This window comes from Aquila chrysaetos, chromosome 8 (assembly GCF_900496995.4).
Source record: "Aquila chrysaetos chrysaetos chromosome 8, bAquChr1.4, whole genome shotgun sequence".
NCBI lineage: Eukaryota > Metazoa > Chordata > Aves > Accipitriformes > Accipitridae > Aquila > Aquila chrysaetos.
In genome coordinates, this window is record NC_044011.1 from 3,560,996 (window position 1) to 3,583,141 (window position 22,146).

General features: G+C 62.2%; 2 protein-coding genes across 8 annotated transcripts; one reads left to right on the forward strand and one right to left on the reverse strand.

Moving 5' to 3' along the window:
• Positions 1–834: 834 nt before the first annotated feature.
• Positions 835–7,305, forward strand: RUNDC3A (RUN domain containing 3A). 2 transcript variants are annotated; one of them, XM_030021547.2, is made up of 11 exons: positions 836–1,030; positions 3,319–3,434; positions 3,620–3,753; positions 4,217–4,302; positions 4,439–4,528; positions 4,644–4,724; positions 4,872–5,037; positions 5,252–5,409; positions 5,766–5,903; positions 6,077–6,183; positions 6,450–7,305. In XM_030021547.2, exons 1-11 carry the CDS (start codon positions 924–926, stop codon positions 6,590–6,592), a joined length of 1,326 nt encoding a protein of 441 aa, XP_029877407.1. In that variant the 5' UTR covers positions 836–923; the 3' UTR covers positions 6,593–7,305. The 2 variants fall into 2 exon arrangements, with proteins under 2 accessions (XP_029877408.1, XP_029877407.1); XM_030021548.1 differs by lacking the exon at positions 6,077–6,183 and having other exon boundaries at positions 835–1,030.
• Positions 7,306–7,700: 395 nt separating this feature from the next.
• On the reverse strand, positions 7,701–14,522 carry SLC25A39 (solute carrier family 25 member 39). 6 transcript variants are annotated; one of them, XM_030021528.2, is made up of 12 exons: positions 14,374–14,522; positions 11,855–11,963; positions 11,685–11,744; positions 10,996–11,040; positions 10,184–10,293; positions 9,984–10,051; positions 9,728–9,852; positions 9,369–9,542; positions 9,126–9,235; positions 8,866–8,947; positions 8,685–8,765; positions 7,701–8,603 (listed from the first exon to the last, which is right to left on the reverse strand). In XM_030021528.2, exons 2-12 carry the CDS (start codon positions 11,949–11,951, stop codon positions 8,485–8,487), a joined length of 1,071 nt encoding a protein of 356 aa, XP_029877388.1. In that variant the 5' UTR covers positions 11,952–11,963; positions 14,374–14,522; the 3' UTR covers positions 7,701–8,484. The 6 variants fall into 6 exon arrangements, with proteins under 6 accessions (XP_029877388.1, XP_029877383.2, XP_029877389.1 ...); XM_030021523.2 differs by lacking the exon at positions 14,374–14,522 and adding an exon at positions 12,103–12,567; XM_030021529.2 differs by lacking the exon at positions 10,996–11,040.
• Between the last annotated feature and the right edge of the window lie 7,624 nt (positions 14,523–22,146).

Sequence of the window (22,146 nt, forward strand, 5' to 3'; positions counted from 1 at the left end):
GGTGCTATGGGCTGGGTCCCCTTTGCAGGGGCAGAGGAGGGTGTGGGCCACCCCGGGGGGGGCACAGAGAGGTGGGATGTGTCCCCACAGGTCGTGGTTGGGGGGTGCCTTTCTGCTCAGGGTGACTCTGATTTATCTGGGTGCTGGGGGGGGGGGGAATATGGGTGCCTGTGGTATTCACCTCCCCCTCGATTACCCTGTCACATCAATGGGGAAACTGAGGCACGGTGCAAAAACAGGGTGCTGGGAGCATTGTGGGGCTCCCTCCCCAGCACAGCCCCCCCTGGGGGCTCACACCTCACCCCCCCCCCCCGCTTGGGGGGGTCCCACACACCCCACAGACCCCGCAGAGAGGGGAGATGCTCAGCATCTCCCCAAAGCAGGAACCCACGGCAGGGAGGGGGGCGGCCGAGCCTAGCCCTGGGCGGGGGGGGGGGGGGCAAAGGGCCCCCCCCAATTCCCCTGGGGGCTGCCTAGGATCCAGCCAGAGCCTGTGTCCCCCCCCCCGGCCATATCTCTGCCCACTGGGTCCCCACCAGTGGCACATCATGGTGAGGGACTGGGCCCTGGAGGGAGTAAGCCCCCCCCCCCCCTTTATTCCCCCATCCTCTCCCTTCCCAGGAGAGAAGAGATTTTTTTTTTTTTGGGGGGGGGGCTGGAGGCGGGGAGAGCACCAGGCCCCGCATCCCTCTTGGTGGGGGGGGGGACACACGCACGGCCCGTTGGCGTCGGTGGTGGTGGGGGTGGGGGGGGGGGGGATTGCTGGTAAAGCAAAGCCTGCGCGGTGCGGGGGGCCGTGGCGGTGAGTGGCGTGGGGGGGGGGGGGGAGGGTGGGTGGGAAGCGGGGGTCACCCCACGGGAGAAAGGGCATCGCCCGTGCCCGTGGCCGGGCCCCCCCCCCGCCCCGGTTCAGGCAGCTCTGGATGGAAACGAGCTGCCTGCAGGCTGCCATGGCTCTGGGGCTCTCCTCCAAGAAAGCCTCCTCCAGAAACATCGCCGTGGAGAGGAAAAACCTCATCACCGTCTGCAGGTGGGGGCTGGCCTGGTCTTGGGGGGGGGGCAAGTGAAAATAGAGTTGGGGGGGGTCTGGGGAGGGGGGCGGGGGGGAGAGAGGGGAGAGAGAGAGAGAGAGGACCACTGCTGCTGGGGATGGAGGAGATGGAGGATGGAGGGGGGGGGGTGAGGGAGGAGGGGGGGGGTCATATCAACCCCCCCCCCCCCCCGCGGCGCTTTCACCCTGGGGGGGGATATTTTGTTGTTGGTGCAGTCGCTGGTTTTTTTTTTTTTGGGGGGGGGGGTGAGGAAATTGAGATTTGGAGGAGGATGGGGGATGCGGGGAAGGAGGGGGGGGATGCGGGGATGCGGGCGGTGGGGTGGGGGCGGTGGGGCTTAGGGGGGGGGGTCCGGGGGGGGGTGATGGGGGGGCTGGGGACACAACGACAACATGGAGGCTCCCGGTGCCGGTGATGCCGGGGGCAGGCGGGCCGGGGGGGGGGGGGTGCAGGGGGGTGGGGGTGGGGGGTGCGGGGGGGGGGGGCTGGGGGTAGCGGGGGTCGGGGGGGGGGGGGGAGCTGGGGCTGGGGGGCAGGGGGCCGAGGAAGTGACGTCAGGGCCCCCCCCCCCGCTCAGGACAGTGAGGATGGAGGGATGAAGGCAGCAGGGATGGAGGATGAGGGTTGTCATGGCGACGCCCGGCTGGACCGGGGAGGGGGGGGCAGGGATGGGGGGGGGGGGGGCTGGTGGTCCTGGCCTGTCCCCAGGGTCCGAGTGTGGGCATGGGGTGATGTGTGTGTCCCCCCCCCCCCGCCGACCCCCAGTTAGGGGCTGTTTTTGTGCTGGGCTGTGGTGGAGCCTGGCCCGGGGGATGTGGGGGGCACCGAGGTTTGGGGTCACTGTGCCAGGGACCCCCAGGTCCTGCTGGTGGGGTCTGGGGGACCCCCGGGGCTCCTCATCATGGCACGGGGCACCTCCAGACCCCGCTGTCATGATATGGGGACCCCCAAGGTTCCTCACCATGGCACTGGACACCCTGCTGTCATGACATGGGGACCCCTGGGATCTCCTCATCATGGCACGGGGCACCTCCAGACCCCACTGTCATGACATGGGGACCCCCTGGATCTCCTTGCTGTGGCACAGGGCACCTCCAGACCCCGCTGTCATGACATGGGGACCCCTGGGATCTCCTCATCATGGCACAGGGCACCTCCAGACCCTGCTGTCATGACATGGGGACACCTGGGATCTCGTCGCCATGGCACGGGACACCTCCAGACCCCACTGTCATGACATGGGGACCCCCTGGATCTCCTTGCTGTGGCACGGGGCACCTCCAGACCCCGCTGTCATGACATGGGGACCCCTGGGATCTCCTCATCATGGCACAGGGCATCTCCAGACCCCACTGTCATGACATGGGGACCCCCTGGATCTCCTTGCTGTGGCACGGGGCACCTCCAGACCCCGCTGTCATGACATGGGGAACCCTGGGATCTCCTCATCATGGCACAGGGCACCTCCAGACCCCACTGTCATGACATGGGGACCCCCTGGATCTCCTTGCTGTGGCACAGGGCACCTCCAGACCCCGCTGTCATGACATGGGGACCCCTGGGATCTCCTCATCATGGCACAGGGCACCTCCAGACCCTGCTGTCATGACATGGGGACCCCTGGGATCTTCTCGCCATGGCACAAGACGCCTCCAGACCCCGCTGTCATGACACCGGGATGTCTCCAGACCTCACCGCCGTGCCGTGAGGCACCTCCAGACCCCACTGCCGTGATCTGGTACCCTCCACCTGCCGTCATGGGGATCCCCAGTCTCACCCTCCCCACGTGTGGCTGTGACCCACAGACAGGGCGATTCCCCCCCCCCCCCCCCCCTCCATGGAAGCACCTGCCCGGTCCCCCACTGCCCTGCCAGGCTCAGCGGTTTTCATGTCTTCGGCATCTCTCTCCGCCGAGCACGAGCGGCTGGGCGGAAGGGGAAGCCATCACCGCCCGCGCACGGCCGGGGAGGAAGGGGGCCTTTGTTTGCCCTTCCTGGCCGCTCGCACGGCCGGGGAGCAGCGGCCGCCCTGGAGGGCTCCCTGGGGACGTGGGGACACGGGGGTCAGCGAGCCGCAGCCCGAGGCTCAGCCCGCCGCCCTCTTCCCGCTGCCGGGCTCGAAAGCCAACGTCTGCAAAAACCGTTTGCGCCGTCGCTAAAACCTAACGTGTGCTGGGTGCGGGGTGCTGGGTGCAGGGTACTGGATGCTGGGTGTAGGGTGCTGGGTGCCTGTCCCCTCCCACCGGTGATCCCGTCCCCCCCGCCAGGTTCTCAGTGAAGACCCTGCTGGAGAAATACACGGCGGAGCCCATCGACGACTCCTCCGAGGAGTTCGTTAACTTTGCCGCCATCCTCGAGCAGATCCTCAGCCACCGCTTTAAAGGTAACGGTGGCCCGGGCAGCCCCTGGCGTGTCCCTGTCCCCATCCCTGTGCTGCATGGTGGATGGGGACGCATGCATGCACATGCTGGCACCAGAGAGCACGTCCGGGCTCTGGCTTGGGGCTTTCCGGGCGGACGGTGTTTGCCAGCACAGCAGCCCCCGACCGCAGCCCCTCGGTCCCCGCAGGCCCCATCAGTTGGTTCAGCTCGGATGGGCAGCGCGGGTTTTGGGATTACATCCGCCTGGCCTGCAGCAAGGTCCCCAACAACTGCGTCAGCAGCATCGAGAACATGGAGAACATCAGTACCTCCAGGGCCAAGGTCAGGAAAGTGCCAGCCCCAGCCCTGTCCCTGTCTCTATCCCTGTCCCCATCTCCATTCCTATTCCTGCCCCTGTTTCCATTCACACCCTGTCCCTGCCACATGGACCCGTCCCTGTCCCCATCCCATCTCCATCCTCATCCTATCTCTATCCTCATTCTATCTCTACCCCATCCTCATCCCATCCCATCCCCTCCCCATCCCTGTTCCCATCCCCTCTCTGCCCCCATCCCCTCCTCCCTGCCCTCCTGCCACCCCATCTCACCCCATAGGACCCCACGGGGGAGAAACAGGAGCTGTGGGTCCCCACGGCGGGGGGACAATGGGGCCGAAAGCAGCTCCCGGGTAGGGACCACCCACCTGCTGGTGCCCAGAGTCCCGGGGGCAGGCAGGAATGTGGTGGGGGGGGCACCCGATGGTGGCACCCGTCCTCAGGGCTGCCCCACGGGGCGGTGCCTTGCAGGGCCGGGCTTGGATCCGCGTGGCGCTGATGGAGAAGCGCATGTCCGAGTACATCTCCACGGCCCTGCAGGACACGCGGACCACCAGGTGAGCGGCCCGTGGCGCGGCCGGCCGTGGCCACGCTCATGCCTGCGCCGCCCTGGGAGCGGTAACGGTGTGCGGGCGCTGCGGTGTGTTTCGGGGCGCCAGCGGGTGCACACGCAGCCACGTTTTTTCCTCGCAGGCGGTTTTACGACGATGGGGCCATCATGCTGCGGGATGAATCCATGGTGCTCACGGGGATGCTCATCGGGCTCAGCGCCATCGACTTCAGGTAAGGGCGGGCGGCGCGGTGGGACGCGGGCACCATGCCCCGACTGGCCCCCCCCCCCCCCGCCTTGCCAGCCCCCTGGGGCTGCCCTGATCCTCTTGCTCCTTCTCCCGCTCAGCTTCTGCCTGAAGGGCGAGGTGATGGACGGTAAAACACCCGTGGTCATCGACTACACGCCCTACCTGAAGTTCACGCAGAGGTAAGAGCCGGCGTGCCCTCCCTGGGGTGGGGAACCCACCGCCTCTCCCCTGGTACCCCGGTGGGGCTCTCAGCTGGGCTCCCCCCTGCCCCTGCATGCCAGCCCCCCACCACGGTGCCGTCCCCGCTGAGCCCCCATACCCCCCAGCTACGACTACCTGAGCGAGGAGGAGGAGCGGGGCAGCGTGGAGAGCAGCACGAGCGAGGACAGCTCCCCCGAACACCCCTACCTGCCCCTGGTCACCGACGAGGACAGCTGGTACAACAAGTGGCGCAAGATGGAGCAGAAATTTCGCATCGTTTATGCCCAAAAGGTACCAGGAGCTGGGATGGGGCCATCTGGGTACCAACCCCCGCTGGGATGCTCCAGCCCGGAGCATCTCCCCCACCGCATCTCCGCTCCCGCAGCCCGGTGGTACCCGCAGCCCTTCATCCTACTGCTGCGGTGACCCAGCCCTCTCCTTGTCACCCTGGGGGGTGACGTAGCTGGGGGGGGGGTCCGGTGGGTCTGACAGTGGCGTCATGCAGGGATACCTGGAGGAGCTGGTGCGGCTGCGGGAGTCGCAGCTGAAGGACCTGGAGGCGCAGAACAAGCGGCTGAAGCTGCGCCTGGAGGAGGTGGTGGTGCAGAACCAGCTGGAGAAGAGGGAGCTGGAGGGCATCATCCTGGAGCTGCAGGAGCAGCTGTGAGTGGGGAGATGCCGCCGCTGCCGGGCCTGGCCGGGCGCCGTGGGTGGGGGGTCCCTGGTGCCTGGGTGCCCCATGGGCTCTGGGTGGGAGATGGGTCCTCAGTGCCCCACCGACCCTGAGGGGCAGGGTGAGTGGTGGTCCCCGGCACCCCATACGCCCTGTGGGGTGTGATGGGTTCCCGGTGCCTGGGTGCCCCATATGCCCTGTGGGACATGGAGGGTCCCCAGTGTCCCGTGTGTCCTGTGGGACGTGGTGGGTCCCCCATGCCCCATACGTCCCGCGGGCCGTGTCGGCCGGCGGGTCCCCGGCACTCGCGGCTGTGCCGGGTGCTGAGCACCCGCCTTTGCCACAGGACGGGACTGATCCCCTGCGAGAACCCGCAGCTGGCCCAGCTCTCCAAGGAGATGGTGACACCCCTGGTGAACCAGTGGCCCTCGCTGGGGACCCTCAACGGCAACGAGAGTGGCTCGGACAGCAAGCTCTACAGGAGGTAACCCCCCCCGGTGGGGGCAGAGCCGCCCTGACCTGCACCCAGCACCCTATCCCGCCCCGAGGGGGGTCTGCCCCGGGCAGGGGATGGGGAGAAGGGCTGGCCCTGGCTGGCAGGTCTGTCCTGGCCCCGGGGGCAGCGGCGTGGGGGGGCTCAGCGCCGTCCCTCCGCAGGCACAGCTTCATGAGCACCGACCAGCTCTCGGCCGAGAACAGCCTCAGCTCCGACTCCCAGCGCCTGGGCGAGGGCAAGCGCGAAGGCGAGCCCTGGGGCCCCTTGGGTAAGACCCCCCCCCCCACTGTAGGGTGCCCCACAAGGCTCAGCATGTCCCCCAACACGCACCCATGCATCTGGACCCCCCACTTCCCCCCTCCAGCAGCCCCCTCCTCGTGCCGGGGATGCTGTCCCAACAGTGCAAGGACACCCAGGTCCCTCCCGGAGAGGTGGTCCCCGTCCCCATTCCTCCCCCCCCCCCCCCCCCGCGGTAGGGCTGGGGTGCGAGGCCGCAGCCCCCCGCGACGTCGGCGTCCCGCTCTGTGCCCGCAGGGAAGGACCCCACGCCCTCCATGCTGGGGCTCTGCGGCTCCCTGGCCTCCCTGCCCAGCTGCAAGTCCCTGGCCAGTCTCAAGTCCAACGAGTGCCTGGTGAGCGACAGCACCGAAGCCAGCCCGACCCGCAGCCCCAGCTGAGACCCCCGGCCCCCTCGCCGCCCCACGGCCCAGCCGCCCGGTCCAGCGTCACGGCAGAGGACTGACCTCGGTCCCCCCGGTTCGCCACCCCGGGACCGACGAGGGACTCACCGAACCCACCAGGGAAGCTGGAGACGGGCATCCCCCTCCCCATCTTGACACCCCACTTCGGCTGCGCCTCGGACCCCCAGCCTGGTCCCTGGCTGGAGACATGGACCCGTTGGGATGGGGGATGCCAGACTGGGACCCATGCGAGCTGGGGATGGGGTGGGCTGGGGGGGGGGGGAACGAACTGTGCTATGGAGGGACACTGGGAATGACCGCTGCTGGGGAGCAAGGGAGGGGGGGGGTCAGGGCCAAAACCCCTCGGGGGCGAAGGTCCCAGCACAGCCCCAGTGTCCATCCTGCTTGGCCCAGGGGCACCGCTTTTCCCTCGGGCGCCCACCCGGGCTTCGCCTGCCCTCTAGTGCCCAGCCTCCCCCCGGACCCCCCCCCCACTTCGCACCCAGGCGCTGCAGGGGGGCTGGCCTGTCCCTCCCTTTGGGGACCAGCTGTCCCTCCTTGCAGAGGCATCCCTGCGACAGGGATAGCCACCTCACCCCCCCTCCCGCCCCCATTCCCACCCTCCCCCGGGGTTTTGGGTGATTTTGGTTTTTAATTCAGCCCCATCTGCCTTGTTGGAGCAAAAGGAATCAATAAACGCAGCAAGCTGAGCTGGCCTCCATGAGCTCCCCTCCAGCCAGGAGAGGGAAAGTCGGGGGAAAAGAGCCCTTGTGCCCCCAGCCATGAGGCTTTGGCACAGGCAGGGATGCTGGGGGGGTGGGTCTAGTGAGCCTCCTCCAGCCCCCCACCCCAGACCACCAGGGCAGGGAGAACACCTTTGGGACACAGCAGGTCACCCAAGGATAGGGCAGCCCCTGCCCCATCAAGAGGGGGTTGCTGCTGCAGGTAGCAGGGAGGTCCTGGGGTCTCCTTACCCCCCGCTCAAAGCCCATCAAGGACCGGGTGGATGACAGCACTGTGCCCACGCAGCAGGGACACTGCTGTCACCTGTGGGGATGCCTTCCACAGCCCCAGCATGCAGGGAGCAGGGAAAGAAATCCTTGCCTTAAGAGACAAATAATATTTTTTTATTTAAGAAAATAAGAGAAGTTATTCCCCCCTGGAATCCCGGGGCAAGCTGGGGCAGCACCGACACGGGGCACAATGCTGGGGCGGGCCCTCGCGGTGAAGGGATGGGGCACGGGCAGAGGTTGCTATTATGCCTGCCGGCCCCCCCAGAGCAGCAGCGAGGTCTGTCCCCACACAGGGTCCGAGTCCAGGGTCTGCCAGGGGACAGGGACACCCCGACTGGGAGGAGAGGTCCAGAGGCAGGGAGAGGGTCCTGACATGTCCCCATGCCACACAGAGCTGGCAAGGGGACGCTGTGCGTGACTGATGGCAAGGAGGGGCAGACCCCCAGCTGGAGCAGGGCTGGGGGGCCCAGGCAGGCATGCAGAGAAGCCCCCCGGAGGGTTTGGTCCTCAACAGAGCCCCAGCTCCCATCTCCTGCCCTGCCGAGTCTCCTGGGGCACCCTGTCCTTGCCAGAGCATCCGTGAATCCAGCAGCAGCATCTGTCCAGCCTCAAGGGATGAGTGTGGGGGACTCCACATCCTCCCCAGTGTCACAGCAGCAGGCACAGATGTCCCCCAGTGCGGCTGGGGATGGAGAACGGGGCCGGGCTGGCCCTGCCTCCATGCACAGGCAGCGGGGAGGCAGAGCGCAGCACGAAGGCACTTGGGCTTTTTGCACAGCCGAGTGCGGTTTGCTGTTCCCGGGGTGCCTCGCCGGGAGCAGGGTTGGCACTGTCCCCCAGGGCACCGGCCACATTCAGCCCTGCCCCAGCCCCGGCTCACAACCCACGCAGCCGCCGCTCCTGGTTCAGCTTCTGGAAGAAGGTCTTGCCAAATTCGTAGGTGCTGATCATGATGGCGCAGGCGGGTGCCACCTTAATGACGCGGGGCAGGAAGCCTGCAAGGACAAACCCGTTAGCCCCTCGGTGACACCAGGGCAGCAGTAAACCCCAGCCCAAGGCTGGGGGCACGTCCTTACCTGCAAACAGCCCCCGAGTGCCAGACTCGGCACGGATGCGCCGCATGAGCAGCCAGGTGGAGGAAGGCTTCGAGGCTGCGACTGCGGGGAAAGGGGAGCGGGTGAGGGTCTGGGGATGCCCACGTACCACCAGGGAGTCCTGGTTGCCCCCCAGGCATCTGCCCAGAGCCCGGTCCCTCACCTGGGTGCACCTCGCTGTCTCCCAGCTCGATCTGCCGCTGGGTCTTCACCACGTCAAAGGGCAGCGTCAGCACTGCAGCCACCTGCGGGGCCAGCAGCCAGGCGGTGAGCTGGAATGTCACCATCCCTGCCCAGTGCCGGCTCTGCTGTCACCTCCTGGTGCCATCCCAGCTCCATCCCTTGCTCCCTGTGGGGGCCATTCCCCTGGCTCACAGCTGAGCGAGCCCCTGCGCAGCGCAGACCCCAGGGCCCCAAACTCACCGTCCCAGAGATGGCCCCGGATGCGAAGCTGATCATGAACGTGGCCTCATCCAGCCGGGCCTGCCCGCAGAGCCATTCCTTCACCAGCTCATAGTTAAACCAGTAGAGAGCTGGGAGGAGATGAGAAACACCACTGCTATACACACCAACCTCCTTCCTCACCCTGCGCAGGGCTGCCCTGGCCCCTGCTCGTCCCCCCCATCTCCCAGTGCCACCGCTCAGCCTGTCCCCCCACAGCCATACCTGAGAAGGGGACGTCTCGCAGCACGGTGGGTCCCCAGCCCCTCCAGAGGGACAGCCAGCCATCCTGAGCCACCGCCGACTGGATGCAGACACCCAGTTCCCGGTAGCTGAGCTGCCGGGACTGCATCTTGGTGCGGATGAGCTCCAAGGGGCTGATGACCGTCACGGCACCCACTGCAATGGAGGGGACATCGGGCATCAGCCCCCTCAGCTCTGGCAGCTGTCCCGGAGCCATCAGAGCACCGTGCCAGGAGAGCCAGGCGCCGAACGCAGGCACCAACAGCCAAGAGACCCGCTGTGCTCTCCTGCGAGGATGCAGGGTGGGCACCGGGGGACGTCCAGAGAGGAGGGGTACTCACGCCTGGCAAGGGCCCCAGCCAGCAAGGGGATGTGGTGCCCCCGGCTTCCCGTCCGAGCATGCAGGTAGTCCCGGAGCTGGTCGTAGGTGGTGAAATAAATGACGGTGGCTGGCACAGCCATAACCCTGCCAAGGAGGAGGGGTGTGAGGGGCACGCATGCCCTCCCCGGGGGCTGGCAGGAGGCTTGGGGCAGATGCCCATGTGCCTGGGCAGGCATTAGCACCCAGACACCCCCCCAGGCAGGGTCCAAACTCACAGGGTGGGGGGCAAGCCGCTCCACAGAGACCTGATGCCCTCGTAGCGTGTGATCTTCACAAAAGCATCCTGGGGAAAGTGGAGTACCAGGGAGAGGGGTTAGAGGGGGCAGATGGGCAAGCAGCCCCCCAGCAAACACCCCGACCCCCTCTCTGGGACAGGGAGGCCCCTGCCCACCCTGCCTGTGCCCGCAGCCCCTACCAGTGTGCCCGTGAAGTGGGTGGGGGCCTTGTACCAGGCGGTGCAGCCGTTGCCGTTCTGACAGACGTACAGATGGTCCATGAGCCCGTTGCAGTAGAGGAAACACTTCCCTGGGGTGGAAGGCAACAACATCACCGTTAGACAGGAGACCCTTCCCCTCTGCCCCATGCCCAGCCCATTTGATCCCCAAAACCATCGTCTCTTCCAAACCCAGACCAAGGCCAGGAGAGGGATCACCCTCCAGCAAGGGTCTGACCACAGCCAGACCCATGGGGCAGTGGGCATCCAGTCCCACTGCAGGGACAAGGGCACGGCAGGAGCCATTGCCAGCGGCAGGAGAGGTTTATGCCTTGCTCGGCATCAGCTCCGCTGTCCCGGCACAGTGGGGATGCCATCGCAGGGAACCAGCACGGCCCCTCCACCGTGCTCTTGGACCAGGCACAGGGACACCGGGCAGCAGGGAGCAAGCGGGGCGGCGGAGATCCAAGGGGACTTTGACGTAGCAACAGGACAGAGTGACAAGACAGGGCAAGGACAGGGGGACCACAGACAGACAGACCTGTTGCACAACAGACCCACAGCAGACCCCCCGGGCAAGGACCCAGCGGGGACGTTGCACAGCCAGCCCCAAAGCGGGGCTGCAGGAGCAGCTGTGGGGCTGGGGGACGATCACAGCCCCCACACCGGAGAGGGATGTCCTCTCAGCCAGAGGAGCCCAAGCCACCACCAGCGGGGAAGCGAACCAGGGTCAAGGCTCGGGAAAGCAAAGCCACTGGTGGCAGGAGCTGCCCGGAGCCCCTGGGCATACTCACATGTGGCCTGCTGAGTGCCCCAGGGCACAGACCGCACTGGCAACGCTGAAACACACAATGGGGGGACACACTGAGCGATGACACGGGGGATGTGCCACCTCCCCGGGCTGGGGCACACGCGTGTGCTGCAGCTCCGAGCCAGGCAGTGGGAGAGCTCCACGAGTGAAAGGACTGCACGCCCCTGCAGCCACTTCCCAAGCAGTCCCTACTGTCACCAAACCAGTCCCTTGAGACCAGCCCCAGCCTACCGGCCCCGCAGGAAGGGGGGCAGAGCCCACAGGGTCTCTCCTGCCCCACGGAAGCTGTGGGGAGCAGCATGGAGACAGGCACAAAGGCAGCGGGGGAAAGAGCGAGCAGCCAGAGCAGGCTGAGCCCTTCCACCCCGCTCCCTGCCGGGCAGGGGGGCTGCCGGGCACAGCGCTGACCCCACTCGCATCGGCATGGGGCTGCGGAGGGGGAAGGACTGAGCGAAGCATCAGCCCAGCTCCCCCAGCGGGGCCCCCCGAGCCCATCAGGACGAGGGGCCCATGGTAACCTGCCACCTCGCGATGGCCCCACGCTCAAGAGCCGAGAAGTCCCCATCATCACTGGCTCTGCCAACTGAGACATCCACGTGGGCTGCTCGCTGGCTGACTTGGGGAGGGTGGGGGGCTGGCCGGAGACCCCCACCCTGCCCCGAGCAGGGTTACCTTTGGAGAAGGGGGTCCTCTGGGCCTGCAGCCGGATCTTCACCACGTCCAGCGGCGTCACTGAAACAACACCATCCTTTAGCCACGCCGCATTGTGCCAGCCCCCCGGCACCCACCCACTCCCCACTGTGCCAGCCCCCCGGCACCCACCCAGTCCCCATGGTTCTCACCGAAGAGGGAGGTGAGGATGGCCCCCGTGCCCGAGGCCAGCATCTGCTGCAGCGGTGTGATGCCCCCGCCGGGGCTCGGTGACGTCTTCTCAGCCATGGCGCTGGCCCCCTGCAACACACGGAGGGGGGATGCTCGAGGCCGGGGGTGCTCCTGGGGGAGTCCCTGCCCAGGGATGAGCGATGGCTCCCCAAGGAGCCCCCCCCCCCCCAGCATCCCCACTCTACCGGTGTGAGCACAGGCGTCCCACCTCCAGCCTTGCTATCGGCATGGCACAGGGCAGGCACGGCCCCCCCCCGTAATCATGCTGTCCTGGGGTGGGGGGGACAGAGACAGCTCCTGGGGCCGGCTCACCCCGATAACAACCCCCCTGGCCCCACCGCTGGCAGCGGGCCCAGCCTTGCTGGAGACGTGGGGACGGTCCAGGCCAGCCTTCCGTATCCTTGGGGAGGGAGGACCGTCCCCTCCCTGCACTTGGAAAATTAAGGGACAGGAAGGAACAAAGTCCAAAGACCAGCCACACCATGACAGCCCCCCCCCCAGCCCCGGCTGAGAAGGGAGCAGAACCCAAAGCAGCCATGGAGGGACACCCAAGGGGGGGATCTCCCTCCTCGCACAGGGGGTGCAAGCTTGCAACAAGCACCCCAAAAAGGGTTTGCAAGTCCAAAACCTTCTGCATGCCTCCCCCGCCCCGCTGCTGCTCCCCCCGCCGAGGCTTGGCAAAGCTGTGGCCCCCAGGGCCAGCGTCTCTGCCCTCGGGAAGCGGGGGATATCGCACCCTTCCTGCGAGAGGAGGACGCGGAGAAGCGAGCCCAAGCATGCTGTGCACACTCAGGACCAGCTGCTCCCCCTCGCCGCAGCCCGGGGACAGTCCTCATGCTGGGACAGGGCCAGCAGAAAGGCTTCCAGGCTTCATGAACCCACTTTTTTTTTTTTTTTTTAAAGCCAGGGAACGCAGAAAAAAAAAAAAAACACCCTTCACCATCTGACTCAGCAATTTGCAAGGTCAGAGCAGTCATAAATCTCTCAATTACAGGCTTCAGACTTGTTAGGTGCCCAAGGCTGCAAGCGGGGATGGGTCTATCCTGGAGTCGCACACACCAGCCCCACCGGGAGAGCCGGGTGCTGTTTGCGGGGTGGGCACGGGTCCCATTGTGCCTGTCACGGGACGGCAGCGAGGCGACGCAGCACCCTGGCACGCTCCCCGCGGACCACACAGCCATTGCAAAACCGTGCCATGGGCAGGGCGCTCGCCCCAGCGCCGGATCCTTCCCTCCACGTAAACCCTTACGCAAGCAGGGGGAAAATCTCTTGCTCACAGCGCTGCAACACCTGAATGGCTTAAAGCTATTTATACGTGCCACAACACGGCCCTCTCCCTTGCTGTAAGGGGGGAGCGGAGCACCTCCAGGGCACCGGCGAGGCCTTCCTGGCCGCATCCAAGCTCCCTTCTCAGCTGCAAGCTGCTCCCTTTTCCATCCAGAAAAAAATATAAGCCCCTAAAACCATGACCCAGACCCCACCGCTTGGTCTGGAGCACTAGTGGGTCTGGGTACAGCGCTGTGATGCTTGGTACAGAGGGAGGGGGGAAAAAAAAAAAAAGCAAATATGTATTAAGATGATAAAGGCAAGAAGCTCCAGGGGACACGAGGAGCTCAGCAGCCTCTTCCCGCGCAGGAAGGGCCCAGCTGGGTGTTCGAGCCTGAGTGAGAGGGAACACTGATGGAAATCCTGCAGGCAGACCCCTCAGGTGCTTCCCAGCACCTGGGCTGCTCCAGTCTGGGGCTGCGACGCTCTGTGGGGGTGTGTGTCCTGCCCCCGCACCATCTCTGGAAGTGCTTGAACAGCACCAGGGGTCTCATCCTGCCTGGGCACACCCCTGCCTAATGCCACCCTGGTTCGGGCAGGACCCGGGCGCTGCCCGAACAGGCAGGGACGGCTGCTAGCGCTTCTGGGGAGGGAGGACTCCACCGCGGGGCCCACCGCAGCCACCCCCCCCCCCCTCCGTGGGTGGCCCGGGGGACAAACCGCCCTCCCAGGGAGGGGACAACGACGGGTGCTGCAGCTGATGCACCCAGCCTGGCCCGCTGCCACGGGGAACCCCCCCCGGACGTGGGGAAGCCCCCCCCTCCTCCCCATTCTGCAGCTTGCAACCCCACCTGCGGTCTGCAGCCCCCCCTGAAGGTTTGCACCCCCTCCCTCGGGGCTCGTAGCCCCCAGCCCAGCGCCGTACTCCCTCCGCCGGGGCTTGCAGCCCCCCCCCCCCCAAGGCTTTGCACCCCGTGTCCTGGGGTTTGCACCACCACCCCCCCCCCCCCGGGGCCCCGTTCCCCCCGCACCCTCCCAGCAAGGCCGGGACCCCGGGGGGGGGGCGCCCCGCGGCCTCCTCCGCCCCCAGCACGGCCGTACGACCCCCGGTACCGGGGGAAACTGAGGCAGCGGCCGTGCGTGCCGGGTCACGGAGGAGAGTGGGAGGTGGGGGGGGGAGGGGGGTCACCGAGGGGGGGGCCCCGCGCCCCACCTGTTCATTCCAGCCACGTGCGGCGTTTCCCTCCGCCGGCACCGGGAGGGGGGCGGGTGGCGGCGGCGGCGCCTTTAAGGAGCCCCATGGGCGCCCCCGTGCCCCACCGCCGCGCGCCGGCCCGCGCGCCACTTCCGCCCCGCGCCGGCAGCCCGCGCACGCGCCCTGCCGCCCGCGCGCCCCTGCGCCCCCTGCCGGGCCGGGGAGGGGAGGGGAAGGGGGGCGGCGGCACCCGCGGGGGCGCCCGCGTGCCGGGGAGCGCCTCGCGCACTCGCCGCGCTGGCGGGGGGCGCCTTGCACACCCGTCCTCACCGCGCTGGCAGAGGGGCGCCTTGCACACCCGTCCTCACCGCGCTGGCAGAGGGGCGCCTTGCACACCCGTCCTCACCGCGCTGGCAGAGGGGCGCCTTGCACACCCGTCCTCACCGCGCTGGCAGAGGGGCGCCTTGCACACCCGTCCTCACCGCGCTGGCAGAGGGGCACCTTGCACACTTGCCATACTAGCAGAGGAGCACCTTGCACACTCATCCTCACCGCGCTGGCAGAGGGGCACCTTGCACACTCACCCTCGCCATACTAGCAGAGGAGCTCCTTGCACACTCGCCCTCACCCTGCTGGCAGAGGGGCACCTTGCACGCTTGCCATACTAGCAGAGGGGCCCCTTGCATATTCACCCTCGCCGTGCTGGCAGAGGGGTACCTTGCACACTTGCCCTTGCCGTGCTGGCAGAGGGGCCCCTTGCACACTCACCATACCAGCAGAGGAGCACCTTGTACACTCACCCTCACCATGCTGGCAGAGGGGCACCTTGCACGCTTGCCCTTGCCACGCTGGCAGAGGGACAGCTTGCACACTCTCCCTCGCCTTGCTGACAGAGGGGTGCCTTGCACACTTGCTGTGCTGGAAGCCTTGGGGCTGTCATGCTCACCATCCCAGGACCACTGGGGTTTGCACACTCACCACACTGGAGGCGGTGGGGTTTGCACACTGGCTGTGCCGGAGGCAGGTGGCACTCGGCGTTCCCTGCGGTGCGTGCCGGGGCAGGTCAGGAGATGGGACTCATCCGGGGCCCAACGTGCAGGAGATGCCCCGTTACGTGCGTGGTGCCGTGCTGCTTCTTCCCACGGCACCGAGCCAGGCTCTGCGCTGCTCCACTGACTGCTAACGAGGAACAAAGCCCGTTAGTTCCCTCGAAGCCAAAGCTGGCCCAAACACAGCAAGCACACATCTACCCCTTCCTTTTGCAGCCTCTTGCTTCACCTCTGCTGTCACCCAGGAAAGGGGCTGGATGTTGTCCAGCGCTGGAAGCCAAGCCTAGAGGTTAAAGCTAGACCCTCCTCCACTCAGTGCCGTGGCCAAAGCTGCAGAGGTTTTGGGATTTAACCTAAACAAGGGCAGCAGCACAGCTGGTGCAGCACAAACCTCACCCCATGAGCAGAGAGGCGGCTTCTCCATGTGCGGCAGCCGCAGCTGGGACTGCAGCAAGGGTGCTCTGCAGGGCAGGTGTTTCCGCAGCCTGGTCCTGCTGGCACCAGGAGTAGCAAAGAGGAATCAGCTCCTCAGAGGTGCTGCTGTAGGGAGAGTGATGCACCAAGAGCCAGCTCCCACCCCACTTCCCCCGTCTGAGGCAGGGGGCCAGCTGAGGCCTTTTAACCCAAAACAGGCTGAGGAGGCGGGGGCATTGGGGCCTATATAATGCTGGCTGCAAGAGCCCCCAGGGAGATAGGCTGTGGGTTGGTGTGTGCTGTGAGGAGAATGGGGGGGGTTGGGCCCAAAAAGAGGGACATGTGATACGTTAAGAGCTTTTTTTTTTGCTATTTTGCTGTGTGTTACCTAGCTGGAAAATCTTTTGGTTGAAGGGCTATGGGTTGTCTTTTGTATTTGTAGTCCTTCTACCTGAGGGTGGCTTTACTCATGAACAAGTGTGAGAAGAGGGTTCTTAAGGCCATTCTCTGGTCTTAGAAGAAAGATGCAGTTAAAAATGTGCTGTTACGCTTAGAGGTGCACCCCTCGAAATGGGCTGCTATAGAGTCTGGTGGTAGCTCATGTTTCTATCAACAGGTACAAATGTTGGCAAATTCTCTGTTACTTCTACCTGCTCCTGTAAGAGTTGTGGCTTAAATTGGGGACTTGCCTTGTCTGGGAGGCTAAAATCCTCTCTCTGCTTAATGCAGTTGGCTAAGTTTGCTCTTTGCACTGTATTGAATGTGCCGGTGTTTCCTGTGGAGAGTCCCAAGTCCTTTTCCGCAAAGAAGCGAGTTCTCCGAGGTGGTCTTATTTCTGTTAGCATTTTAATCTAGAGAAGGTGCTTTAAGCTTGCTTGTTCATGGGCTGATGGGAGAGTAGCAGAGCAGTGCTGAAGGGTGTCCTTGCACCCCACCGATGAAGGTGTTGCCTCATGCTGTAATGTGAGCTGATAACAGCAGATGGCTCTCAAAGCCCCTCTGAAACCTGGACGGACGCTGCCAAGGAGCACAGGCTCTGGCCTGGCCCCTCGCAGCCCCAGCAGGTGACAAGTGGTGGCTGACTGTGGGTGCCTGGGGCAGAAGATGTGGGACGAGATGATAGCGGTGCTCCAGCTGGTGTGTCCTCCTGGTAACGTGCAAGCTAGAGGTTCCTGGTGATTCTGCACTTGTGTGCATGTGATAACTTCACCACAAAACCTGTTAGTGGTACTGCATAATGCAATCCTCTACCTAACTTTAGAGTAGGATTGAACTTTTGCCCTGACGTAAACTCAAGGATTAGAGACTGCACTGGTGCCTACACCCCTCTCTGCTCCCCTGTGAGTGCCATCCTGTGGCAAGAACAGGAAAGACTTCAAGGACGCGCAATCTACAGATGGCCACCACCAGACTCTGCCTGGGCTAAGCGGGAGCAGTCTAGGGCTTCAGAGTTTGCAGACACAGTGGTATTTGGTAAGCAGCCTGTTTTGCCCCAAAGCGGTGTTCCCTGTCTCGCTGCAGAACCGGCAGAGCTGTGGTGGCTGCTCTCCCCCAGGAACAAAGTCCCTTCTGGCTGCTGGCATCTCTGAAGTTTGTCAACAAAGGTGTCAGCTAATGCCAGGAGCACTGACCAGGCTTCAGCCCTGCAAGCTGCTGCTGGCAACTGGGTAGAGGCTTTAAGCACCCCGGGTTTGTGCTTGAGGGAGAAGAGCTGCTGGGGCTGTTAGCCTGGTGCACAGATGTAAAGGGGATCCCAAACTCCCTGCAAGCGCTCGCTGCCCTTCCGCGATACCAGGTCCAAGTGAGTCTTGACTTTGTGATGTGAGGCCAGGAACCTAATAATTCCCCCAAGGTCACGTAGGTGAATACATCCTGTAACTCCCTAATGAGTCAACTCTGCCTCTTACAAATACACAGGGTTTAAAAGATCTGGAAAGCATCTTGTAGTGGGTAAATTAGAAATAGAATAATGATTAATTAAAAAAAAAAATACTTGGGGTATTGGGTCTTATATCTTCTATTTGTAGGTGTTGGCCTCTGCATGCCTTCCACACTGCTAAACTGAAAAGAAAAAGGACTAAATCTTTTTCCAGCTGGGGCAGGGGCAAGAGGAAAGTGTGTAAGATGGTCTAAGTGCCTCAGTCTCAATTGTCAGGTCTCTATTTGCTAAAGTGATCAGAGGGAACGTGGTGAATTTGTTTTTCCCGTGCTCTGTGCTGCTGAGAGGCGAGGACCTTGCTGGCTAGCTCTTTCTGCTGAGTCACGGCCTGCTCACTGCCTGCGCTGTCCTACCATTGAGGGTGTTTTCTGATTTACATTTTTGCAACCCTGCCGACCTCGGCAGGGGTTATAGGGGTGTATCGTGCTCCAATTGCCTGTGAAAATGAAATGCAAGTTGACTTCAGTTGGAGACAACTGTGTCCGAGTTGCAAATATGTGCATTTGGTTTCAACTTGTGGGGAACAGAGCCAGCTGAGCTCTAATCCCCTCTTGAGCTGTGAAGTTACACGCAGAGTCAGAGCTGCTGGGGAAGGTTTGCATGAGCCTTGTTCTGGTCCGCTCAGCGCAGGCCTGGGTAATGCCTGCTGTTACTAACAGCGTACAAGCATGGCTGGGAAGACTGCTTGTGTAACGCCCAGCTCCCTGCTGTGATCTCCATGGAGAGGCTTCAAAGCATGGCAGGCTTCGGAAACCCAGCTGGCTCCCTGTTCCGACACCATGTCCGCACTAGCGGCCGTGGCCTGGGAAGCAAGTCTGGGGGCTGCGTCTCCCTGGGGCTTCCTTATTTAGGAAGGGCTCATCCTGTGGTCTCTCAGCATGCAACAGCATCTGGAGTTGTTTCGGAAAAATCAATCCTGTCTCCTTGCTGGAAACCATTTTGGAAGGGATTAGCCCATTTCCATTGTTTAGGTGAACTTTAAGGGCCAGGTTGCAAAATGGGTCTGAGTAGTACTGTGATGGAATTAAGCTAGTGCAGAATTTGAGTATTTATTTCAGCTAGGATCATTATGGTTTTGCAAAAGCCATCCTTAATCTGAATTAAGTGACTGAAATGAAGCAGCTTGTGGACAGATGAGGCCCTGGGGACATCAGACTTAAAACCACTATAACCCAGAATTCATAACACAGTTGTGGTTCTGCAGGTCAATTCCCACTGCAGGTGAGGGCTGAGAAATTGTCCCCTACCTTCTGTATCACCTGCCAGGGAAAACCTTGATACAGTTGTGAAACAGGTTACAAAACTCACCTGTGAGGAAAATGGGCCTTGTCTTATGGATGAAGAAGTAAGTATGGAAGATAAAGGCTTAATGCTTTCTTCCCTAAAGGTTTCCTTTATGATTTGATGTTAAAAGTAGTGTCTTGCTTCCACCTAGCAGCACTATGGGCTAAAAGGAATGGAGGGGAAGAAAAAGCCTGGACTGTGTTAGAACGGTAGGATAAATTCACAGATCCTTTTTCCTATAAACAAAACCACCCTATGAACATGAAGTGGCCAGAAGAGCTCTGTGCAGTAATTAAAGTCTATATCAGCTGTCAGCCTGCTGCGTGTACAGGTAGGAAATCTGCCTACAGAGTGTTTCTCTGCAGTTCTTGGCCAGCGCAAGATCTGTCGATTACCGTGAGCTCATTCCACTTGGGGCTCAGAGCACTCGGCTGCACTTTAGGACTCAGACTGCTCCAGTAGTTCCTGTAACATCTTGGTATTGCTGCAGCAGCATCCTGCATCCATCCAGTACAAAACGGTGTGCGCCTGCTGGTGCAGGTAGTGGAGGTGGAGGGGTGCTGTGCCTGAGATGTAGTACAAAATGAGTGTCTTGCTGCACAGTGGGGCTTTGCATCAAAGGGATGGATCTGCAGCAAGCCAGAAATGTGTGTGTTAAGATGTAGGGAGTGAGGGCACCTGAAGAAGAGAGGGAGTCTTCTCCCAGTTGCTACCCCTCTGACATGGACATTCAGCCGATGTTTTTGACCCTGCAGGGTGTTGGTGAGGAGGAGAAGCTGGATGTAGATTTGATTGTTTCTTTGCAGTAACCTTGTTTACCAAGAAGATCCATGTACCTCCACGTCTCTAAAGACACATGGAATTAAACAGCAAGATGCTGGGACTTTGCTCATTGTGCCTTTTCTAGATAAGACTGCTTATGATACTCTTAGCATTTTATTTCCAAGTACTGTGCCACCAGGCTTCTGTGGCTGTGCCCTGGGCCAGGACAGGAAGGTGCGCACTTGTGTGATCACAGTCCTGGAGGACTGGCTGTGAGGAATCACTGCTATTTTGCTTAAGACTGGTAGTACCGTGGTCCATCAGTTGCTGCATTTAATTCTCGACTGGCCTTTGCCAACAGATCTTCTAAACGGCCAGAATGTGGTAAGAGTGGCTGGGACTGGCTAATGATGCTTCCCAGCCCATGATTTCTTGGATCTGAAAGGGACTTGGTGCCTGGTGAGCCAAGACCTCAGGCAAAATGGAGCTTTGAGATGACTTTAGAAAGCCAGGTGTTAAATGAGGGTGGGGAGTCCATTTTGGTTTTGTCTTTAGATGAAGAAATAGTCCTGTTAGAGTATGTTCAGCTGATTTGCAGTCAATCTTTGTGTTCCTGGTACATCTGTACTGCCTGTAGGAAGAGCTGCTGTTCCAGAATTGGACTCTAGCTGCTTGCACTGCAAGTTCAAATTCAGTTTGTTCCTCCTTGTCTCACAAGGATGGATCCCCTTGTAGCACTGCAGTATTTATTTTTACAATCCCCAAAGCAGTGGGGTTTTTTTTGAGGGAAGCTGTGTCTACCCTGGGAAAATTCTCCAACTAATTTATAGTGGGTACTTTTCAGCCAGTTTAAAAATGGGCAGAAAAGAGCCATTCTCCTGGTTTTAGATGCCTCACCTGTTTCTATTGACCTGAAAAAAACCTATCTTATAGTGTTCCATGTTCACAAATCCAGATTTTTTTTCCCTCATATGACTGTACTTTGTACTTCTGCAGTTATTGATACTGTAGTAAGACAAGGGCTTTGACTCTCCATAGGCCTTTATTCCAAACCAAGATGGACCATTTCCAACCCAGTCTGCTTTCAAAAACCTCTGGTGCTAAAGGCTCTGCATATGTTTCTCTTTTCCCCTGTTGAGCTTTCCCCTTCACAATCTCTGCCAGAAGCCTGTTCTTAGACTGGACACTTGCCCTTGATTTGCACCTGAATGTTTCTCAGTAAAAACTGAAACCTGGAGCCTGACAGAAGATACCTCCTGCAGTTTCTCCACTAAATCCAATTACCAGGGATAGTAACCCTGTAACACAAGGCAGTAATTCCATTGAGGGATCTCCACCGTGTCCGTAACACTCTCAAGCTGAGCCAGAGCATCTCACTACTGTTCCAGATGAAGCAGGAAAGCTGGAGAGGGACCTTTTGGAAGTATGACTTATTTCTTCAGCCTCTCCCTTCACTTTCCAGTGCTTCAGGCAAGGTTGTGGGCCCTGTGTTGGGTGGTGAGGGAACCCAAATACTCCCCAATGCCTCAGGGTGATTAACATGTCACCTGTTGACTCCTTCTCACAGGTGTCTGCTGAACCAGATGCTAATTAAAGCTGCCTACCACTGTTCCTCCATGCATGCTGTGGAATCCCAGTGCCTATCCATTGTAAATGTAGTTAGAGGTGTGTGGATAATGGCCACAGAGCTGCCTGCCTTGTGTAGGAGAAAACAGCTTTCCCTTTGTTAGTGTGGAGCTTACCAGTGGATGAAATTAAACCTAGATGGCTGTATGCTGTAGCTCCTGTCAGGGGCTGGTGAAGAAGGTAAGGGCATGCTGTTAGCAGCTAATGAGCCGTTAGTATTTTCATCTCCTTGGATACTGAGGAGAGTGGCTGATGGCACAGCCGGACCTGAGGTGATGAATCCAGCCCCTGAAGCAGGTGTCTGTGTGGGATGCCTGGCTAAACGCAGGCCGTGCAGAAAACTGGAGCCAGGGCTGGGAGAGGCGGCGTCTCCCATCACCCCTGGGCTGTGACCGGCAGTGCCGCCGGTGCGGGGGCACAAGACACCCCGAGCCAGCCCACCTTCTGCAACCCCTCAGCGCCGAGCACAAAATGGCGCCGGGGGCGGATGGGGGAGTGACCGGGGGGGTGGGGGAGCAGCGCGCGAGCGCCCCCTGCTGGGCGGGGCCGCGCGCGCCCACTTCCCTCAGACAAAAGACCGCGGCGGCCCCTCCCTCGCACCGCGCATGCGCTGGCCTCGACCGGGGAGCGGGCTCTTGGCGGGGGGGGGGGGGGGGTACGAGCCGGGCGGCGCATGCGCCCTGCCGCTGCGCCCCCCCCCCCCCCCCCGCCGGCTCG

Bases quoted from the DNA above. Each gene is read 5' to 3' on its own strand.
- RUNDC3A (XM_030021547.2), top strand. From the start codon at position 924: ATGGAAACGAGCTGCCTGCAGGCTGCCATGGCTCTGGGGCTCTCCTCC. The intron at 1,031-3,318 runs GTGGGGGCTGGC...CCCCCCCGCCAG, and splicing joins AACCTCATCACCGTCTGCAG to GTTCTCAGTGAAGACCCTGC. The intron at 5,038-5,251 runs GTACCAGGAGCT...GGCGTCATGCAG, and splicing joins GCATCGTTTATGCCCAAAAG to GGATACCTGGAGGAGCTGGT.
- SLC25A39 (XM_030021523.2), bottom strand. From the start codon at position 12,531: ATGCAGAAGGTTTTGGACTTGCAAACCCTTTTTGGGGTGCTTGTTGCA. The intron at 11,745-11,854 runs GTGAGAACCATG...GTGTTGTTTCAG, and splicing joins CATCCTCACCTCCCTCTTCG to TGACGCCGCTGGACGTGGTG. The intron at 8,766-8,865 runs GTGAGGGACCGG...CTTTCCCCGCAG, and splicing joins AGACAGCGAGGTGCACCCAG to TCGCAGCCTCGAAGCCTTCC.